Here is a 20,408-nt window from a genome sequence, read left to right on the forward strand (position 1 = left end):
ATCTGTGCTTTGACTGGCACAACTGGAGCAGTATGGGTTGCTGATATTATACAAGAATTCAGTATTGTAACTGGGATCAAACAGGGAGCCTTACTTAGCCCCCTCCTTTTCACATTGTTCTTAAATGATTTTGAAGACGTACATAATAGGGGTCATCATCGGAGAAACCAAATGATTTTTCAAAACTGAGAGGATATTCAAAATTGGAGAAGTGTTAAGAGCTACAAACTCCTATTGGTCATCCCATCGCCAGCCCTCTTTTTTATAGTCCTGAACATTAATCCTAAGTAACCAACTCTCTTTGCTTTATCATAGCCTCTCTGTACCTAAGGGTCTCATCAATAATAACCCAACTATACATACAAACATAAGATAAAACATGATGGACTGGTTAGCATACTGGATACTTAACATTCCTAGGGATATTTGAGGATAAACACCTCAGCCATGCTAATAAATTAAATTCGCGCATCAGACTTTGTTCACACCACCCCAGTGTACTTCATATTCATCAGGGTAATTGGGGATAAGCCCCTCATTCGTACTAATAAATTACATACGCACACCAGACTTTGCTCATATTATCCCAGAGAACTTGATATGCATGTAGGTAATTGGGGATAAGCCCCCCCCCCCCCCATTCACACTTATAATTTACATTCACATTCCTGACTTGTTCACACTACCCTAGGGTATACTCTATATTCCTCAAGATAATTGGGGATGAGCCCTTCCATTCTCGCTAATAAATTACATTCGCACACTAACTCCATTCACACTACCCCAGAGTACTCAGTACTTTTTTAAAAAGATAGTTCCTACTCACAAAAAAGGATTGAACACCACACTCACTCCATCATTTATCATTTCTATTGAGTACTCAATATTCCTCGAGGTAATTGGGGATAAGCCCTTTCATTCAAAATAATGAATTACTTTCAAACATTCATTCTCAGTACCACACAAAACTTGATTTTCCTCGAGGTAATTGGGGATAAGCCCCTCCGTTTCCACTAATAAATTACATTCACACACTAATACTTTTTAAAAGGATAGTTCCTACTCACAGTAAGTTGTTTTGCAACGATCCGGATTTCGAGCCTTTTAGCTCATCATCAGGTTGTAGAAGTCCTTCAGCCTGATGATGAGCTAAAAGGCTCGAAATCCGGTCGTTGCAAAACAACTTACTGTGAGTAGGAACTATCCTTTTAAAAAGTATTGAACACCACACTCACTCCATCATTTATCATTTCTATTCACACACCAACTCCAGTCAAACTACCCCAGAGTACTCAGTATTCCTCAAGGTAATTGGGGATAAGCCCTTTCACTCACAATAATGAATTACTTTCAAACAATCATTCTCAGTACCACACATTACTCGATTTTCCTCAAGGAAATTGGGGATAAGCCCTCCATTTCCACTAATAAACTCCACTCACACTACCCCAGGGTATACTTTATATTCCTCAAGGTAATCTCGAATAAGACCTTCCATTCAAGCTAATAAATTACATTCACACACTAACTCCATTCACACTACCCCAGAGTACCCGATATTCCTCGAGGTAATTGGGGATAAGCCCTTCCATTCGCACTAATAAATTACATTCACATTTCACACTGCCTACACGTAATTGATATTCATCAAGATAATTAGGGATAACCTCCTACATTCGTGCTAATAAATTACATTCCCACACCAGACTTCATTCACACCACCCCAATGCACTTGCTATTCACTGGGGTAATCAGGCATAAACCCCTCCAATCAAGCTAATTAATGACATTCACATTCCACAATTATTTCACATTTCACAGTGCCCAACATGTATCAATCTCTTGAATTTATAAAAGAATTTAAATACTAGGGATCACTATCTCAATTTAATTGTCATTAATTTATTTTTCTAAAAAAAATTCAGTAAGGCACTTAACAGTGTATGGTTCAAGCATATAAATAAATCCAAACCATTCTAAAATAATTTTAATCTGCCATGCAATTTTAAACTGTAATCAGGCTTCATCTTCTTCTTAAAGTAGAAAAATTATTGGTAAAATAAATAAATGAGAAAACAGTATTAAATTATTTTAATTTATATTTAACTTTATTTAATTGCCAAGGTACAAATATACAATCGGGCACAAGTCACCCGGAAAATAATCACAAATCGTATTTAATTGTTCAAAATTGAAATTTATATTAAAAAATAGTTTTTATTCCAACTATTAAAAGAAAAAAAAGAGGTTTTCATTAATGTACAAAAATCATCTTTTTCAATGACTTTCTACACAAATTACTAAAATAAATGACAAGCATATAATATATATATACACAAGTAATTAATGTACATTAAGTAATAAATGGGATAGCCCTCTAGAAGTAGAAAACAAATCACTTTTTTGACTTCTTCCTTTTCTTTGACTTTTTGTGGCTTCTATGTTTATACCTTCGCCTTTTCTTTTCCACTTCTGAATCAGAGGATGAGCTCGAAGAATCCGAGTCTGATGACAGCCCGTGCTTCTTCTTCTTTTTCTTCCTCCTGTGTTTTTTAGATTTTTTCTTCTTCTTGTGCCTCTTTTCCGATTCATCGGAACTAACACTCGAATCTCCAGAAGAAGCTTGTTTCTCTTCTTCCTGAGTTACTTTCATTTTTTTGGTTTCTTTTTCTACATCGACGCTACGAGATCTTTTGTTTTCTGCCACCCTTAACATTTCGGATTTGGCCGGTTCCAATTTAGAGGAATCAGCTGTTGAAGAATCCTGTTTTGAAGTTTCCGCTTTTGAAGGTTCTGGTTTTTCTTCTTTCTCCGTTTCATGGTCAGATTTTTCATAATCCGGTTCAAAAACTTCCTCCAAAGGTAATGTTTTTTTGAGTTCAGGAGGTTTGACTTTTTCGGCGAGTTTCATATCTCCCCACTTATCCCTTTCCTTTTCTTTTTCTTTCTCACGATCTCTCGGTTTTTCTTTGTCCCTGCTTGACCTCTCCTTTGTCACAACACTCTTTGGAGGTATTTTCTCGAACTTAATTTCCCTCCTGTCTCCTCGAACTTCTCTTTTAACAACAAGTTTGTCTTCAACTTTGGCACCAAGTCTCTCCTTGGCAGAAATCCTTTGTGGCTGTGGCTCTTTTTTATCAGTATTTCTCTGCCTGTCCTGGCTCTCCGGTTTAACGGGTAGAGCAACAGAACGAGGAGTATCTTTAGAAGAATGCCTCCCTTGTCTATCATCCTTCTCTGACTTCCTATATCTATCCCTATCAGCATCTCTTTCAGAGTTCCTCTCCCTGTACCTTTCTCTATCATCCCTTTTGTCTTTCTCTCTGTGCCTTTCTGGCCTTTCTGCTTCTTTTTCCGTGACTTTCCTCTCTTCCCTGTGTTGTGGTTTTGTTTCCAATTTTTCCTTTTTGACAACTTCTAAACGCCTTTCTGGCTTCTTTGTTTCTATTGTCTTCAGTGGATTGACAACTTTTTTAAATATTGCATTTTCAGCCCTTTTGAGAACTTCAGAAGTGACTTGCTTACTCTCATCATTCCCAGAAATGTTGTTCTCTTCGGAAAGATTGAGAGTTTCTTCTTCTTTTTCCCATTTGGACAATTCAGGAACTGGAGCGAGGACAACATCTTTGTCAGGTAACTCTTTGGGCTCTTCTTGAATTCTACCAGTTCCTTCCCTGTCTGTCTTTGATGATGATGATTCTCCATCTTTGCTCTTGATTGAGTCCTCTTCTAAACCATCTTCTGTCCCGGGTTCTATACTTTCGTTTGTACTAAGCGTCTCAGAGTCTTTCCTATCTGCTTTATCCTTGCTCTTTCTTTTTTTCCTCTTTTTATCTATCTCTTCTTTCTTCTTTTTCTTCTTTTCTTTAATCTTCTTCTCCTTCTCGGGGGATTTCGAAGGAGCCTTCTCATCACTAGGTTCTCTCTTGACGTCGACAAGTACCCTGCCTCTTTCTTCTTCCATCACTCCAGGTGGATAAATCTCCCTTGTAGTACCCTCGATAATTTCGACTGGCTTGACAGGTTCTCTCTTCCTTAATTTATCAGATCCATAAAATTCTTGCTGCTCTCTCATCTCCCGTTTCCTTAATTCGAGTTCATGATCCCTCGCCTTTTCCCAATTCAGTGGTGGAACCTTATACCTGAGATCTGCTTCGTCATACTTGAGATCTCTAGGTTCTTCATCGTACGAACGTTTGGAATAAGTTCTATCCTTTTCCCGTTCTCGGTCAATTCTCTCTCTTTCCCTATCACGATCCCTGTCCCTGTCTCTATCTCTATCCCTGTCCCTATCCCTGTCTCTGTCTCTGTCTCGCTCCCTATCCCTGTCCCTCTCTCTGTCATGATCTCGTTCCCTGTCTCTCTCCCTGGAAGGCGGAATGTAACGAGGTTCATATCGCTCACTGTGCCTATAAAAAAAAGGAAACAAAACAATCAAATTAGTACCATTTATTTTAAAAATTTCAAAAAATGTACCCCCAAATATCCCTAAAAAGAAAGACCCTGTTGTTAGATTTCCTCATAAAAAAACCTTACCCCTTTTTAATATAAAAATTTCATAAAAAAAACATTTTTTGTATAATTTAAAATGAAAAATCATCGAACTCCCACATCGTCCATGGTGTTTCTTTGACGGTGAGGCTACTGCACTGTAACATTCTACACATATTACTAAAATCAAAATACCAAAACTAGCCAGCCCAACCCAATTTATATTCAACTAAAATATCATGCATACAAATGTTTAAATGAAATTTTTTTTAAAGGTCACCAAAATTTATAAAATAAAATGGCCATATTTCAGATTGTAAATACTTACATGACCTATTTTGTTTAGTTATTTTCAAATGGTGAAAACAAGTACTAACCAGTACACCTTCAGTTGTACCTCTTTCAATCCTCCATTATTTCATGCGATCAAATTTACAATAATTTGCGTGTCGAAATAACAAAATACATATAAAATCTCACTAAACAGTGACTCTAATATTTCTGAAAGTTAAAAATCAGAACATGGACTGATATAATCAAAAGCTGGATTTAAATTAATAAATTGAACTTGTCTAAATTGAAGGAGTTTACGCTCGAAGAGAACATAACCCATGATAAATTCCAGCCCTAAAAATTACGTTCTACATATAAAGTCAGACTATATTTATAATATAGTTATATATTTTTTATTCAAACATTCGATTTTTCTAATTTTTAAGTTTACCTTTTATATCCTTGCCTATCAAAATTATGAAGTAAAAAAATGGTACTTAACATTTTTTTTTTTTTTGTAAAATTGATTCAATTTCCAGACAAATGGACCAAAAGTGAAATATGGTTATTCCTTGAAGAAATAAAAAAAATTATAAATGAAAATAACAATTTTGAACTAGGAAGTACATATTAAAAAATTATAACTTACATATGCTAATTCATATAAGTTATGGCATGTATAAGTTATTTACTCTCTTTTGGCTTAGAAAATTATCTTGATTAAAATGTTATTATTTATTATTAAGATTATAATTGATTTGTTATTAAGATGTTATAATTGATTAAAAATAACACACAGAATCAAATGTAATCTAATGATTTGTAGTTGGCAAAAGCAAGCAATGGGCAAATAAAAAATGGTTTAAAACCTGTCCAGATCTAATAAAAATGATATTTGATTTTTATAAACAAAACAAATGATTTCAAATACTTAAAACCCCAACTCTACTGTTAAATATGAAAAACCTTATTTTAAGTGTATTAAATTTAATCAAAACCTAATTTAAAACTAAGCCTATAGCTAAAGTTTGCAAGTTAATGTTGAAATTTAAAAAATATATATAAAGTAAACATGTACACTTAGATGAATCGATAAAAGTTGTTTGTGTCCTTGTGGTTGTGTGTTTTTAATTTTCAAATTGAGTTTGTTTTGTTTGTTTTTTTTTAATTTTCAAAAAAATCAGAATCAACTGTTCGTTTTACATATATATGGAGAATAAGAAAGACTTACAACCCAAGATGTCGGCCTTCTTCCACCTTGCGTACTGAAAATTTGATCGAATTCTTCGTAAAAGCGTTCTGGACAAATGGCTGCCTGAAAAAATCTACAAGTATGTTTACTATTTCCAAAATCAATGAAACTAGCGAGTGGATGAGTAAACGTTTAATAAGGTCAGAAAATATTTTAAGACAATTTGAAATCGAAACATTCCAATAAATTTAATGACGGGTGTCAATAAAACTGTAACATTTACACATAAATCTATGCAAATACATATCTGACTAAACTGATTATTATGAATAACAATGCATTTTAAAATTTATTAACTGACTTCGATATTTTTTCCAATATTCTGCAAGATTATTTCCCTGTTATAATTGGCACTTTTTGCATTGTTTAAAATTTGAACTTCAAAAACGATAAAAATTTTTATAGGTCTAGATTAAATAATACAAATCTTTTATGCTGATTGTGATGAAATGCGTTATTTGTGATTGTCAGTAGTTTTATATTCTAAATAAATCTCACTAAAACAGCAACTGTAGAAAATTAAAATTCAACAAAAATCAGCTTCAATATTTAGGATTCAAAGTTGCTGAGATACATTCAAAATCAATGGAAATCTATGCACAATCAAAACCAGTGGAAATATTTTGGCCAGGTTAATTGGACAAAGATCGTTACAGGTTCATCACCTTACAGATGGCAAAATATCTCACAAAACCGCAAAATAATAGTACAACAGTAGGGGGGAAAAATTGATAAAATGATACAGAACTTTCTCAAGCTGTAATTAAAATTAAAAACATGACATGCCTCAAATCAAATTCTCATCTTTTAACATATTATTCATGTAGAATTTACTGGGAATCGCTTGAGTATATCAAAGTTGACCAAGACACAAATCCAAATTACTGCTTTGGAAAATCAAGTTTTCTTGAGCAGCACACAAGCTCATCACGAAAAAACGAACCGACAATGTTACTGAATTAGTCAGATACACAAATAATTGATTTCACAATCATCATCAGCATAAACACGTTTGAATTATCTTTTATTATTTCAAATTTTAAATATCCTTTATAAATAAATAAAAATGTGTGTCAAATAATAAAAGTTACGACGGAATTTAAATAAGAAAGGCATTTATTCTCTTTGGGTTTAATCGTAGCTTTCAGTGTTGATTTTTTTAAATTTAGAATATAACGTGAAAACTCACAAGATAACAAATCAACTGGCTAAGATCAGCTTAATCATTGATGTGATGGAAAAATTTAAAAAAAGCACTGCAAAAATTAAAAAATCGAGATTAAAATTTTAATAAAATAAGACATTTCACAATGTCAGGCAAGATGGCTTGCAAGCTAAAATAAAAAACAATGTCCCAGACACGAATAGGATCATACAACCTATAACAACAAAATATTGTCGTTAAATTTGGAAAACCGTAGAACACAAAAGTTAGTATAAAAGAGTGTGACAGAGCATCTTCTTAAGCCCATTATTATAATTCTGCACCCTTGGGGCAAAACCAGATAAATCGAATTTTGGCTAAATGTGTACTCATTACGGCTAATAGGATGTGCTTAATTGATTAAGCCTAAATGCAATGTTTCTTTTTAACCACCTGAAAACATTTTGATAATTCTACTTGCACCAAAGAGCTAAACTTTAAAATTGTGTTGAATTTTTTTTAACATCTAATTTTTCCCCAAGTGTGCAGAATTATCTACTCTGTTCTTCTATCTACGGAAATAACAACTGTTCAATTATTGCTGCTGATTTTGATGAAGACAAATGCCAAGCCACTGGATGCAAACTAGATTAAAATTGATGCAACATTGGAGTTTAAAAATAAATATATGAAAGTCTAACTTGGAAAGTGGAACAATTTATTCCTCAAGATGAGTAAGTACATCAGTTTAGTACTCAAGTGCGTTCGACAAAGTTTATCTTTTCGCAGTAAACAAAATTCGAAAAACACTCTTCCACAGAACAGACAGAAGATGGAAAAATGCCGAAACGCATCTCAGACAAAATCAGCGAAAATATAGGCAGACCAAGATGATAGGTAACTATCAAATTATACGTTATAATCCTTATTGATGGGAAAATCAAAACTTCTATCAGACCTATTGAAACCAAATTTGAAGAATTCTTCATTTCAAATAAAAATATACAAAATATGGATTTTGCGAATATAACATGCACTCTCACATATGCAAAACTCTATTACACAAAGATTTAGATGTACAACGCGTCATAAAAGATTTGTATCAAAGATTCCACGAAATTATGTCTAAGACAGAGAGGATTTCAGTCAGAAACCAGGTTTAATAACTTTTAACTATTTTTTCTTATCAAAACAGAGTTTTAAATTAATAAAGTCAGCTAGTGGGCTACACCCTCGAGACAAATTTCAAGATTTAATTTTTCAAGTATTTTTACAAATAAGCAAACTATACATAACAAGCTCGTTAAATGAACATAGAAAATGCCATTCCACCCTTTTTTATGATGATAATAATAAAAAAGTATACCATTTTTCACTGTAAACCACTGATTTCAAGATTTGGAAATTTTTGCCAATAGCTGGAATACACTTGTTAAGGTTTTTTTAACTTTTTTTTTACATAGTTTGTCGGGTAAATATTTGACTGAGCCAAAGTAAACTCTGTCCTGTGTTTTTTACCTATAAAACTTCTTTTACAAAAATGAAATCAGTGGTTTTCCTTTAGAATTAAATTTTAACCCATTCTCATGGTCCAGTACTCCTTGTATTTATTGGTTTAACTTAACCTTTCCCAATTATTTGATGATTAATTATGGTGTTAACATCATTATTTTTATTTTTTTAATAAATTTCTTTTATTTTTATTTTAACATTGTTTTCATTTTTAAATATTTTCGGCAGAGTATTGTTATGAATTTGAAGACACTTGAGATTATTGATCTATTTGATTAATTTAATTTATATTAAAAATCCCAATGTGCTACATTTATTTCTAGGGGGAGGGTTAAAAATGGATTATCATTATTGACAGGAACGTTGAATCACTTTTTGAAATGTATTCTATTACAGATCATTTTTGAAGTACTGACATTTAATTTTTTTTAACTGTAGTGTATTCAATAATTTGGATTACGGTTAATCACCAGTAATTTTTTTTTCTTGTCTTTATAAATTTTTTATTATTAATAATTTATCAATCACTAAAACAATACAAAATTGATTTTCCGTACTGAAAATTTTTAATTTATCAGACTGCAAAAACTTTGGGACTGGACTGAATGAGTTAACTGTTTATGGGGAAAATTTGAAACATTATCCAAACCAAATTTATCAATGGGCATATTGATTCGTAATTGATTTTTTCATATTTTCCCGAGGCGCTCAAAATAAAAATTAAAAAGAAAAAACATTTCAAATGTCAAATAGTACATAGCAGTATATCACTGTTTCATGAAATAAAACCAAGCCATTGAAAATACATTGAGTAATATTAAGTATGATTATAGATAAACACCGGAATCATAAAAAATAATAATATTAAATAAATAAACAATGAAAAATACTTTTTTTTTATATTTCTTATGTGTCTATGAGCTATGAGTTGAGTACTAATATTACTTCCTTGCTGTAGGAAATAAATACTCAATATTATAAAATATCATGAAAATAAATATTTTTTTTACCTAGAAAAGGTGTTTACATAAAAATGGACTAACAAAAAAACAACTTCTCTTCAAAATCAATATGCCAATTTAGAACAAAGAGCATATAGGGTGTCAATGGCTTAAAAATAAAGACAATTAGGAATCACAGATGTGTCGAGAGGCAGCAAGGATTTTTGTCCCCGGATTGCTTGAAGATGTAAAAAATAAATTAGGAAAAGAGGTGAAGTGGACATTTATTTCCAATCACAACAGTTTACATATCACAATTGTTGAATAAAACTAATTCTACAATTTTATTTTCTCTATAAAAAAAGAATTGTGTTTTGTTTTTTAATAATTAAAAAATAAAACAGGTTTACATTATCTGTTGGTATTAAATTTGTTTTAAAAATAATAGCACTCTTTTCTTCACTGAAGACACTTTTCTTAAACTAGAAACTAATCATTGTACACAATTATCACTTTTGCAAAATTCAGTTCAAGTGTACAACTTTTTCTGTGTTTTTCTTTTTTCTCTTTTTTTTATTCTATAAATATGAAGCTTAAAACTAATTTTTCATAGCACCAAAAAATTAAAAATAAATAGGTAAATACTACTACAAAATAGTCTACATTGTTTTAGTCTACAGAGCAAACAATTTTCAACACAATAAAAATACAAAAAAAGACTAGAAATTGTTATATAAACAGGTTTATTACGCATAATTCTGTTTTCATGTCTTTATTGGTGAATCAAAATCAAAAACAAAAAACACTGTTCACAATATTTTTCATGTTTCTTCATGTAAGAAGTAAAATACAGAACATGTTCTATTACAAAAATATGCCTTTCAAAATATTTATTTTCTTCTTCAAACTAGATTTTATCACAGAAAGTTTCTTGTTTAATTACTACTCTTCCTTACACACTAATAATAAAGACACATCGATATCACAGATAATATATTTCTTTGTCTTCTTTATTTACAGAATATATTTTTTGTTATATTATAAAATCTATAGTTTGGAAGGGGAGAACTATATATGTATATATATAAAGAGAGATCAATGACAAAAATAAAGATATAGAAATATATACTTGTATATATGAAAGCAATGATTTAAAAGATAAACATTCACTTTTTAATTTAGTAAATCAAAATTCGTTTTGCAATTTTTGAGATTTTTTAATGAGGGGGTGCCTAGGGGTGATGGTGTTTTCGAAAAAAAAATCCCATTTGTAAGTATGGATTCGAACCCAGGACCTTTACAATGATGAGCATCGGGTCAATGTTTAACCCCCATCCCCATGATATTTATTTAGAAGAACATTGATAGATAAGCTAGGGGGAAAAAACGTTGAAATTTTTTTTAAATTTTTTTATTACATTACATAACTGCTTTATGCAAATGGAGCAGAATGGCCATTTTGAAAATTGAAATATAAGTTTTTTTTCATAATTAATTTTGAAGAATAAATAATATTGCAGCCTTCAACATTATAGATATCAAAAGGATTTGTTTAAGGTTCGGAGTCAAACTACAAAGGTTCAAACTAAAAATTTTGACCTAAGCAAAAAATCACCTGAGTATTATATACGAATTGTGGTAACTTTAAACCAGGCATATCGTTTGAACCATTGCTTCATATATTGGTAAACCATCTGAGACAAGAATAACCAAATAGGAAAGAAAAAAATATATAAATACCTTGTATAGTCGGACGTGTAATAATCCGAAGGTTTAACAGCGTGCCTCCTCCTTTCGACAGTCTTTGACGCATTGTGGCTATGTAGTTCGTCTTTGTACTTCTGGGTGTAATATCTGGGAAAATAAAGAAAAGGTTTTCTTTTATTGGCCAACTAATGGATATAGCGAGTTAACAGCCAAAAAAGTCAAATACTCGAGGGCTTTTCACTATGCAACAAACTAATGGATTAAATTTTCACTTGGATAAAAGCAAAGTCAAAATTTAAAGTTAGTGTTAAAATTTTGAGTATTATGCAGAGTGGGGGGGTTGACGGTCAAATACCAGATTTCACTTAATTCTGGAACAAACGCTTATTTCCAATCAACCTGATGAGTGCTGAACTTAAGGTTGGATTAGAGTTTAAACTATTTTTTTTTTAAATAAAAATAAATAGTAAATGTTGTGCATTAATCAAACCAAAAAAATAAAAAAGTAAAACGCCGAAGCCCAAACAAGATTAACATAAACTAGACATATTGGAAGACCTAGACCTGGAATTTGCAAACTTTAAACTAGATATAACGTTCAAAACATGCTAAGGAGAATCAACACATTCAAAGCAGCAGATCCCGTACTACCACTTGAGCTATTGTGTCTTCAATCCACTCGGACACTAACTTCCCAACTGATGAATTTTTCCTCCTTTTTGCCATTTTTTCAATGTTCGAATCCCACTAGTGACACTGACTTTTTTATTTCAACTAAAATCCTTAATTAATTGAAAGATATTAATTGGTCAAGCGGACCACGAAAACTAGTGAATTTAATAAGTTAAACTGAAGTATATCTTCACTTAAGCTCTCCGTAGCCATTTTATTTGTCGCTGAGAATCAAATAGATTACATGACATTTGAAAAATGGCAAAAAGGAGGGAAAATTCGAAAGGTGGTGTTGAAATGGGAAGTTAGTGTCCAAGAGGATCGGAATCACACTAGCTCAAGTGGTAGAGAACCGGTGTATCTAGCCGAAGGTTGTGGGTTCGAATCCCGCTTGTGACACTGACTTTTTTATCTCAACTAAAAACCTTTTGAAAGATATTAATTGGTCAAACAGACCACGAAAACTGATGAGTTTAATTTAATTATTAAATTAAATTTGGTTATTATAACAATAATGGTAAATTCACTGATTTCGTGGTCCGCTTGACCAATTAATATATTATAATTAATTAAGGTTTTTTATCTCAACAAAAAAATCTTAATTAATTATAATAATGGTAAATATAAAAATATATTTCTAAGGAATTTAAATTTTTTTAAATAGTTCTTGCTAATTTTTGGAAATGGAGTCTTATTGGGAAGAGATCTGTGAAACGAACAAGGCAAAAATGGTACAAAAAGTTGACCTTTCACCTCTTCCAGAGACACTTCCAACTGAGTTTCTTTTTTTGATAGTTATTCTCAATTGGACGGAAAAAAAACTAAGCTAGCTTCAATGTCTGGAGGACAAAAAGGACAAATCCTTTATGTAAATTGCAGCAAAAGAGGGCGAGGTAGGAAAGTGAGAGCATGTTTCTACTGCCCAGGTAGTAGCACCGGAGACAGAAAAATTACGCTGTACAATCAATTCTATTGAGAAGTCCAAAAAATAATGCAGGTATTTATGTTTTCTTTCAATTACCCCTCAATATAATAAACTGTTTACATTTGGTAAATTATTCTTTGTACTAATGTCAACACGTTTTAATCCTCTTCCAAACAAAAATGTTTGTTTACGTCGTTTACATTTCATTACTTGTCTTTACTAAGATGTCAATGCATGATTTTCGCATAATTTCGTTTTACGAGTTTAAACTTAGTTGGCACGGGGCCCAAACAGCCAGAAACATTAATGAATCTGGGAAAACAGCTATGTGAGTGAGAGCACCGTTCAGAGATGGTTTAAAATATTTTAAGAGTGAGACTTTAGCCTTGAAGGCAAAGAGGGTTGTGGAAGGATTGCTTCCATATATGATGAAGTTCTGCGAGCTTAGGTCGAAGAAAATTCCAGAACTGTTCAAGAACTTGCAGAGAATCTTTTAAATAGCAAATCAACCATCACAGACCACTTTAAGGCAATTAAAAAGGTGAAAGGTCAAAAGTTAAGTTCCTCATGAATTAACTGACTGCCAAAAAAATCATCAAAACCAAATAAAACTCCTCTCGTGAAACAAAAACAGAATTTTTTCTTTCTTTCTTTCTTCTGTGTGTTTACAGAATTTGTTTATAATAAAGACTCAAAATTCTACTCAGAGAGTATAGAGAAGTTGCCATTTCTACATACCTTTTCTAGGTAGAATTGTTACTTGTGATGAAAAGTGGATTCTCTATGATCACAGCAGATGTTCTGGACAGTGGCTCGATAAAGCCACATTTTCCAAAGCCCCAAGTCATCAAAAAAAGGTAATAGTGACTCTTTGGTGGACTTCATTTGGGCTGATTTTCTACAATCCTGGCACAAAACAACCAATACCGAAACGCATTGCTCTCAAATTAAAGCAAATCACCAGAAATTGGCATTCAATAATCTCATCGAAGCCATCTTTGGTCAATCTGAAAAGGCCGATTCTGTTATACGACAATGCTCGGCCCAGTGTCTCATGTAACAACATAACAACCATTGGATTTCGGTTCTGCCTCACCCTCCCTATTCTTCAGACCTCCCACCTACCGACTTCCAATTTTTTAGACACCTAGACAACATTTTACAACATAAAAATCGATCAAAAGTCATTAGAAAATGTGTTTACAGAATTTGTTTATAATAAAGACTCAAAATTCTACTCATAGGGTGTAGAGAAGTTGCCATTCCCATGCAACTTCAGTGATAATTCATGATGATTACAATGAATAATCATATTATGATGATTATTCACGAATTATGATCATTCAAACAATGATCAATTAAATCATCCATTTAATTGATTTTCTTTTGAAACTATAAACCTGGATTATTTTCTGGACAACCCAATAAATTGTTAGATTAATTTTTCTTAATAATTTTAGTTAAATAATAACATTTTATGCGAATAGTTTGTAATTATTAATTTGTAAATAGTTTGGATTTATTGTTTAGTTTTTATTTTTTTAAAGAAATTTATTGTAAATTATTATTTATTTCTAGAAAGAAATTTCAACCTTATTCCCTAATTGATTGTATATAATAGATTTTTGATTTATTTAAGATATTTATTGTAAATTATTATTAATTCCATTATATTTAGTGGTCTATTGATCAAATTACTTCTTTCAATTAATCTTTTTGCATAAGATTTTAGTTGAAATGAAAAAGCTAGTGTCATGAGCGGGATTCGAACCCACGACCTTCGGCTTCATGGGTTCGAATCCCACTCGTGACACTAGCTTTTTCATTTCAACCAAAACCTTACACAAAAATAACTCAATAAATTTTTTATCTCAACCAATACCTTACATAAAGATTAATTAATTGAAAGATGTAATTTGATCAATCGGACCATGAACTGTAACGGGCTTACGGAAAAAGATTAATTAATTATTATTAATTATTTAAAAAAATCTTACTCCCTTCAAACAATGACAAAACAACTAATTGTCAAAGTTGTTTTAATTTAGATAAAAGATAAACAATTTAAATATTTTTTTCCATGTTTTATAATTAAGACCATTGAAAAAAAATGCGACCTTGGAAAGTTGACAGTGTTTCAGGCTCCCACATTGAACGTGTTAATGTAACGAATTAACATATTGGCTAAAACAGGTATTTTTATGTAACAATAACGATTTAAAAGAATGGGCCACACATCAAACCTAGGCCTTGACGATTCCAAGCCCTGATGCACATATGATTATTGTGGGCCCTGAATGACATTTCTAGCATAAGACTCTAACATGAATAATTTCCAATGTTTTTTAAGCAAGAAAATAAAATCAAAATTCATAAAGAGAATTGCCATTTTAACAAAAGTTGCATACAACGAATGAATGATAGTAAACGGACAAGCAAAGAAAGAGAAAAAAAATGACATTCCTAATAATTATAATTCATGCTAGCACATAAACAAAGTTTATGACACAAAAGCAACAAAGAGATTTTGAAAATATGAATTGTAAACATACAATAATTCTACAAACCAAACCAACAACCCAAGTAAAATCAGTATGAAAGAAAAAGAACTACCAAATGTGTCAAAAATGAACTAAAAATTCGCATGTTTTATTTGACAAGGAATGAATTAATTATAAAATGCCAATGTGACCAAAATAAGGCTCACCAAGACTTTTTGATCTTTTCAATTTAAAAAAAAAAGTTTTGTTCGAGAAAGAAGTGATTTTATGACGGGCAAAGCTACTTTTTTTAAATTCTCAATCAACTCACCTAGAGGGAGAAGAGCTCCTGTAGCTCGGCGAATGGCGATATTCCCCTCTCCTCCGCACCGGGGAAAGATGGCGTTCTCGGCTTGGAGTTCTATTCAAGCTTCTATCAGAATAGGATGACCTTCAATTAGAGAGAAAGTTCAAATGAAAATTCGAATTTCAGGGAAAATTGAGAAAGCAAAGGAAGAGATTCATGACACGAAACTAAAACAAACTAATCTACCCCTGAACTAAAATAGAATCAGCTTACTGGAGTTCAACTACGGTTAATAATATTAAACGAGCGAAGACAAACGAGACTCACCGGCTCATAGAGAAAGAGCGGCTCCTGCTCCTTGTCCTCTTGCGCACATGATGGTGTGCCGACCTGGATCTCGATCTCGATCTAGATCTTGATCTCAGAGATCTTGATCTTGACCTTGATCTTGTCCTTGATCTTGGGGTCCTGGACCTAATCCTGGCCCTCGTCCTGGAAGAAGGAGATCTAGAATACGACCGTGAAGTCGATCTGGATCGTCTTTTTGCCCTATTCTGTCTGTCCTTGTCTGATATATACTGGCGATAGCATTGCAGAGGATCATCCAAAGCCCTGCAGAATGAAAATAGATTAAAACAAAAAAGGTCTCTTGTTTAAAAAAAATTGAAATGTCACAAAAAACTTACCCAGCAGGTGGTAGAACACCATTCTGTGATCCTGAGTACGGTGTCCATGGCCTCGAACGATTGTTGTGAGGAGCCCGGTGGCCGTATTCATCCACGTCTGGAAGATATGGTGGCATGACCATACCGCCTGGAGCTCTCCATCGTACAGGAGCCACCTGACGATACATATAACTGCCTGAAAAAAATAAAAAATAAAAATAAAGACGTATGAATATAAGCTAAAATGTTCCTCTTAAACATTCTAGTGCCACCAGAATTTGCTACCAGTGCTTTCACAAAAATAAAACCTGAAAATGAGGATGTCTATAAGGTTTCTTGCTAATCAATTCTTCATGGAATAGAAAAATATTTTTAACCATTTGTACATGAAATTCAAACACAACCTGTTCATTTTTTCTTTGGCCTCAATGAATTTCTAACAAGTGCATTTTATTTTCTTTAATTTGAACTAAAGAATAATATAAAAACGTTTTTTCCTTTTTGAATAAATTTATATATTAATTGTTGATTAATTGACATCTTGAAAAGCATGAACATAAGAAGTTGCCTCGTTGACATTGCAGCAAGAAAAATTAAGACCAATCCTTTTAACAATAACATTTTAAAAAAATTCAGCTCCTTTCACCCAACACAGCCCAAAAATTAGAGTTGTTAAAAAATATTCCATTTTCCAAAACAAAATCACGAAAAATTGAAAGAAGCGATTTGAAAAAAAAAAAATCCCCAAAGCTCCCATTCATCAAAAAAGCATTTGTTCCACAAATATATGTATATGTTTAAATGTTTTAAAACATCCATATTAAACATGGAACAGTGAAAAACAAAAAAAGTCTACTCTCAAAAACTACTAAGCTATAGATTCTTACGCTGTTTGGGCTCAATACTTTTATATGACGATATATGTAACAGTTTGAGGGGTATTCTCGATAATTTTTTTCTTGAATCGCTTCCTTTTCTCATCGATACTTTATGATCCATGGAGCTCGAGCATTCTTTGTCTGCAACGTTCCATCAAGATTAAAGAGAAAATTTAAAAAAAGAACCCTCCCTGAACATCGACCTTGTATTTAGAAACTAATCTAAAATGATTTAGAACTTTACCGTGGTTGTACATCTGCATCAACTGCGGCATTTGTGGAACCATCCTCGGCGGCACCATTCGTGGCGGAACCATCCTGGGGCGCATACTACCTAGCAATTCTATCTGATAGCGCTTCGACGGTTCCATGTGGTTGTGTTCGTCGACCGTCGGAGTTCCTGACCTCTCATGGCGGCTGTGCAGTAATTATAAAAAAAACATTAAACGATAAAGAACCCGACCTAATTGAAAAATAAATAAGAGGAAAAAGTTTAATAATTTTGTCAAGCAGATAAATTTTTAAATACACAAGGGTTTAACATGTAATTTTTTTAATACTAATTATAATAACAAGCTTAAAATTATTTTAAATCATTACTTACCCTTTGTTAAGTTCAAACAAAATTATTAAACTTAATCATTAATGATTACTCCATTTACATAAAGGATTGTGGATTACTCATGTTTAAAAAAATTGAATCAATAAAACCAAAGCTGTCTTCAGGAACGCCAGAGAGCGAATTTTGTTTTTCACAAATGGTGAGCAAATCATTCTAGATCTTACCTTGACCGATCAATCTTGCTAATCAATGTAGATGGTATGTATGGTTAAATATATCAAAAACTTACCTGAGGCAATGAATCCCATATCTCTTATCTCGCATTCCAATTTTTTTTTTTTCCAAACAAGAGACATGAATAAAATAAACCAGTTCTACAGGAAAAGTTATAGGGAAGCCACAATTTTCTGAGTGTTTGTTGTGGACACATTGTCTTGGTATTACATTATTATTTTACTATAAAAAAATCACTTACTCTACATTTTCTTTTATTTTACTTCAGCTCTTTCACTCTTCTTGCGTATACTTAATTCAAATTCAGACAATTAAAATTGTACAATTGTTTGAATCAATGATGATTGCTTTTTAAAATAAAAAAATCAATAATACTTTTAAATGTGTAATACTGAGCAAATTATTAGCTAAATTACACTGTATATTACCAAATGCGTTACAATCCAGTGAGATTTCAAACCAATTACTGAGTCTTAACAATTATTCAAAATGATTCTAACTTCACAAGGTCTAAGTTATTTGTTTTTAAGCGAAGCTGTTACAGGAGAAACAAAAATCGTTCAGAAACGTCCTGACCATGCCATCAGCGAGAATTTTTTTTTTTTTTTTAAGCAACTGCCACCAGTAATAAACAATCCTGTTGCTACAAATAAAAACAGAAAGTAATACTGACAAAACTGTAACTTACTTGAAATTGAAATGCGATTTGTCTTTTCTCACATGGTGGGTCGTTTCCTCACCTTTAAGGCAAATGTTAGGATTAGGTTGGGAACGTGAATAATCGGCAATATTTGGAATGGGCAGGAGGTTCTCCTCGACAACGGTGGTGTTGTTCGGGTTTTTTGGGTTGAATTTGACGTTAGATTTGGATGTGGTTGTTAGCGGGTTGCTAAGTGAAGGAATGGCACTGCCCTGAGGGTGGGATTGCTCGATGGGGTCTGGAATCGCTGGGAAAGGAGTTACGACGGAGCTTGATGAATCCTCTACAATTTCTAGTTCTGAAATTAAAGCATAAAACAGAAAAAATTGAAGCTAATATTTATTTCAAAAATGAATGTCTTCTTTTCTTTTTTTGGGAGGGGGTTGTTTCTCTTTTTATGGTGGTTACTTTTCTTCTCACTCTTTGCATTTTATTTCTTTAAGCATGCATTATTCCTTCACTTTGCAGTACAATGTCACTCTGATTTGATTAAATAACCACCAACAACCACCTTCACTGAGATATCCTTCAATTTTCAGAAAATCCAGATTACTCTTTTCCAATGTTCACATGAAGCTTGTTAAGAAAACATTGAGATATTTATAAAAGATAATGTAAAAATAATTAAATAAATCTTCCTGCATAACTCATTTTATTTAGAAACGTACATAAAAAGCACATTGAATCACATTACACAATAAAACAATAAATAATCTTCTTATATCTCTTTACAATTTTTTTAATTATTTTTTTTTTAATTTTTTTTTTTTAAAGGAAGTTTTATCCACTCGCAGTCTTCTTGAGATCAAAAATTTGTACTCAAAATGCTTTATGACTTAGATACAAATATCATATCATAGAAATATTTCAGCCTCACAGTGACATAATTAAAAAGAATCGCCAACTTTTTTATCACTAAAATTTTGTTGTTGTTTTTTTCTCGCCTAATTTAATGTTAAATATCTGAGGGGGGAAAACCTGAATTATAATGTTCGCTAGATTAATACAATCCTTCAACTAAGTTTAGTGACAAATTATAAATTTTATTGTTATTAGCCAGTAAAAATCAAAACCAAATTATACTCCCAACACGATACCTCCTAAATTTACATTAATATTAAGCTTAACACCTGGTAGAGGAGATGTAAAACAATTCAATAATAATTGCCAATTTTTATTTTCATATTTTTTGCATCAATGTTCAGAATGGAAGATAAAAAGAATGTGAGGAATGCAGAAAGTAGTTTGTTATCTTATCGGAACAATGAAGTGAACTTCCTCAATGATACAATAAATGTGACTTGGTAGAAAAGTTGCAAAAAAATTGTCAAGCCAAAATTGCAGTGTTGTAAACCAAAATAGAAGCATTAAATAAATTTACAACTAAATATTTAAGTCACAAAGCATGAACCTTTACTTACTAAAGAAAAATCTTATAAAAAAAAGGTAGCTTTCTTGAAATTCATAAATCGTCCGGTACTTCCAGCTTGGAGGCCAGACTTGCGTCGCTGAGGGAAAATGGAGACATCCTCCTCCAGGAAGCTCTCTCGGATGACAACCCAGAGGAGGACACACCCAGTCAGGCAGCACTAAGGGAAAAAATGAATGAATCAATGGTTGGACCTCATGATCCATGGACACTAGCTGAGGTGGATAGAGCTACGT

General features: G+C 32.2%; 1 protein-coding gene across 7 annotated transcripts in view; it reads right to left on the reverse strand.

The window, feature by feature from the left end:
• Positions 1-2,081: 2,081 nt before the first annotated feature.
• The window catches only part of LOC106673765 (E3 ubiquitin-protein ligase RBBP6), a 49,525-nt gene continuing 31,198 nt past the window's right edge, over positions 2,082-20,408 (reverse strand). For 6 of the 7 annotated variants that reach the window (XM_024225163.1, XM_014406001.2, XM_024225166.1 and 3 more), the window contains 7 exons: positions 18,732-19,041; positions 17,492-17,664; positions 16,391-16,565; positions 16,032-16,316; positions 15,729-15,848; positions 11,354-11,467; positions 2,082-4,409 (listed from right to left, as the gene is read on the reverse strand). In XM_024225163.1, coding sequence (XP_024080931.1) covers positions 2,396-4,409; positions 11,354-11,467; positions 15,729-15,848; positions 16,032-16,316; positions 16,391-16,565; positions 17,492-17,664; positions 18,732-19,041 — 3,191 coding nt within the window. In that variant the 3' untranslated portion in view covers positions 2,082-2,395. The remainder of the gene's footprint in view (positions 4,410-11,353; positions 11,468-15,728; positions 15,849-16,031; positions 16,317-16,390; positions 16,566-17,491; positions 17,665-18,731; positions 19,042-20,408) is intronic. The other variant, XM_024225165.1, reaches the window with a different exon arrangement.

Source organism: Cimex lectularius, unplaced genomic scaffold, assembly GCF_000648675.2.
Source record: "Cimex lectularius strain Harlan isolate CLEC.00 unplaced genomic scaffold, Clec_2.1 scaffold15, whole genome shotgun sequence".
Lineage (NCBI taxonomy): Eukaryota > Metazoa > Arthropoda > Insecta > Hemiptera > Cimicidae > Cimex > Cimex lectularius.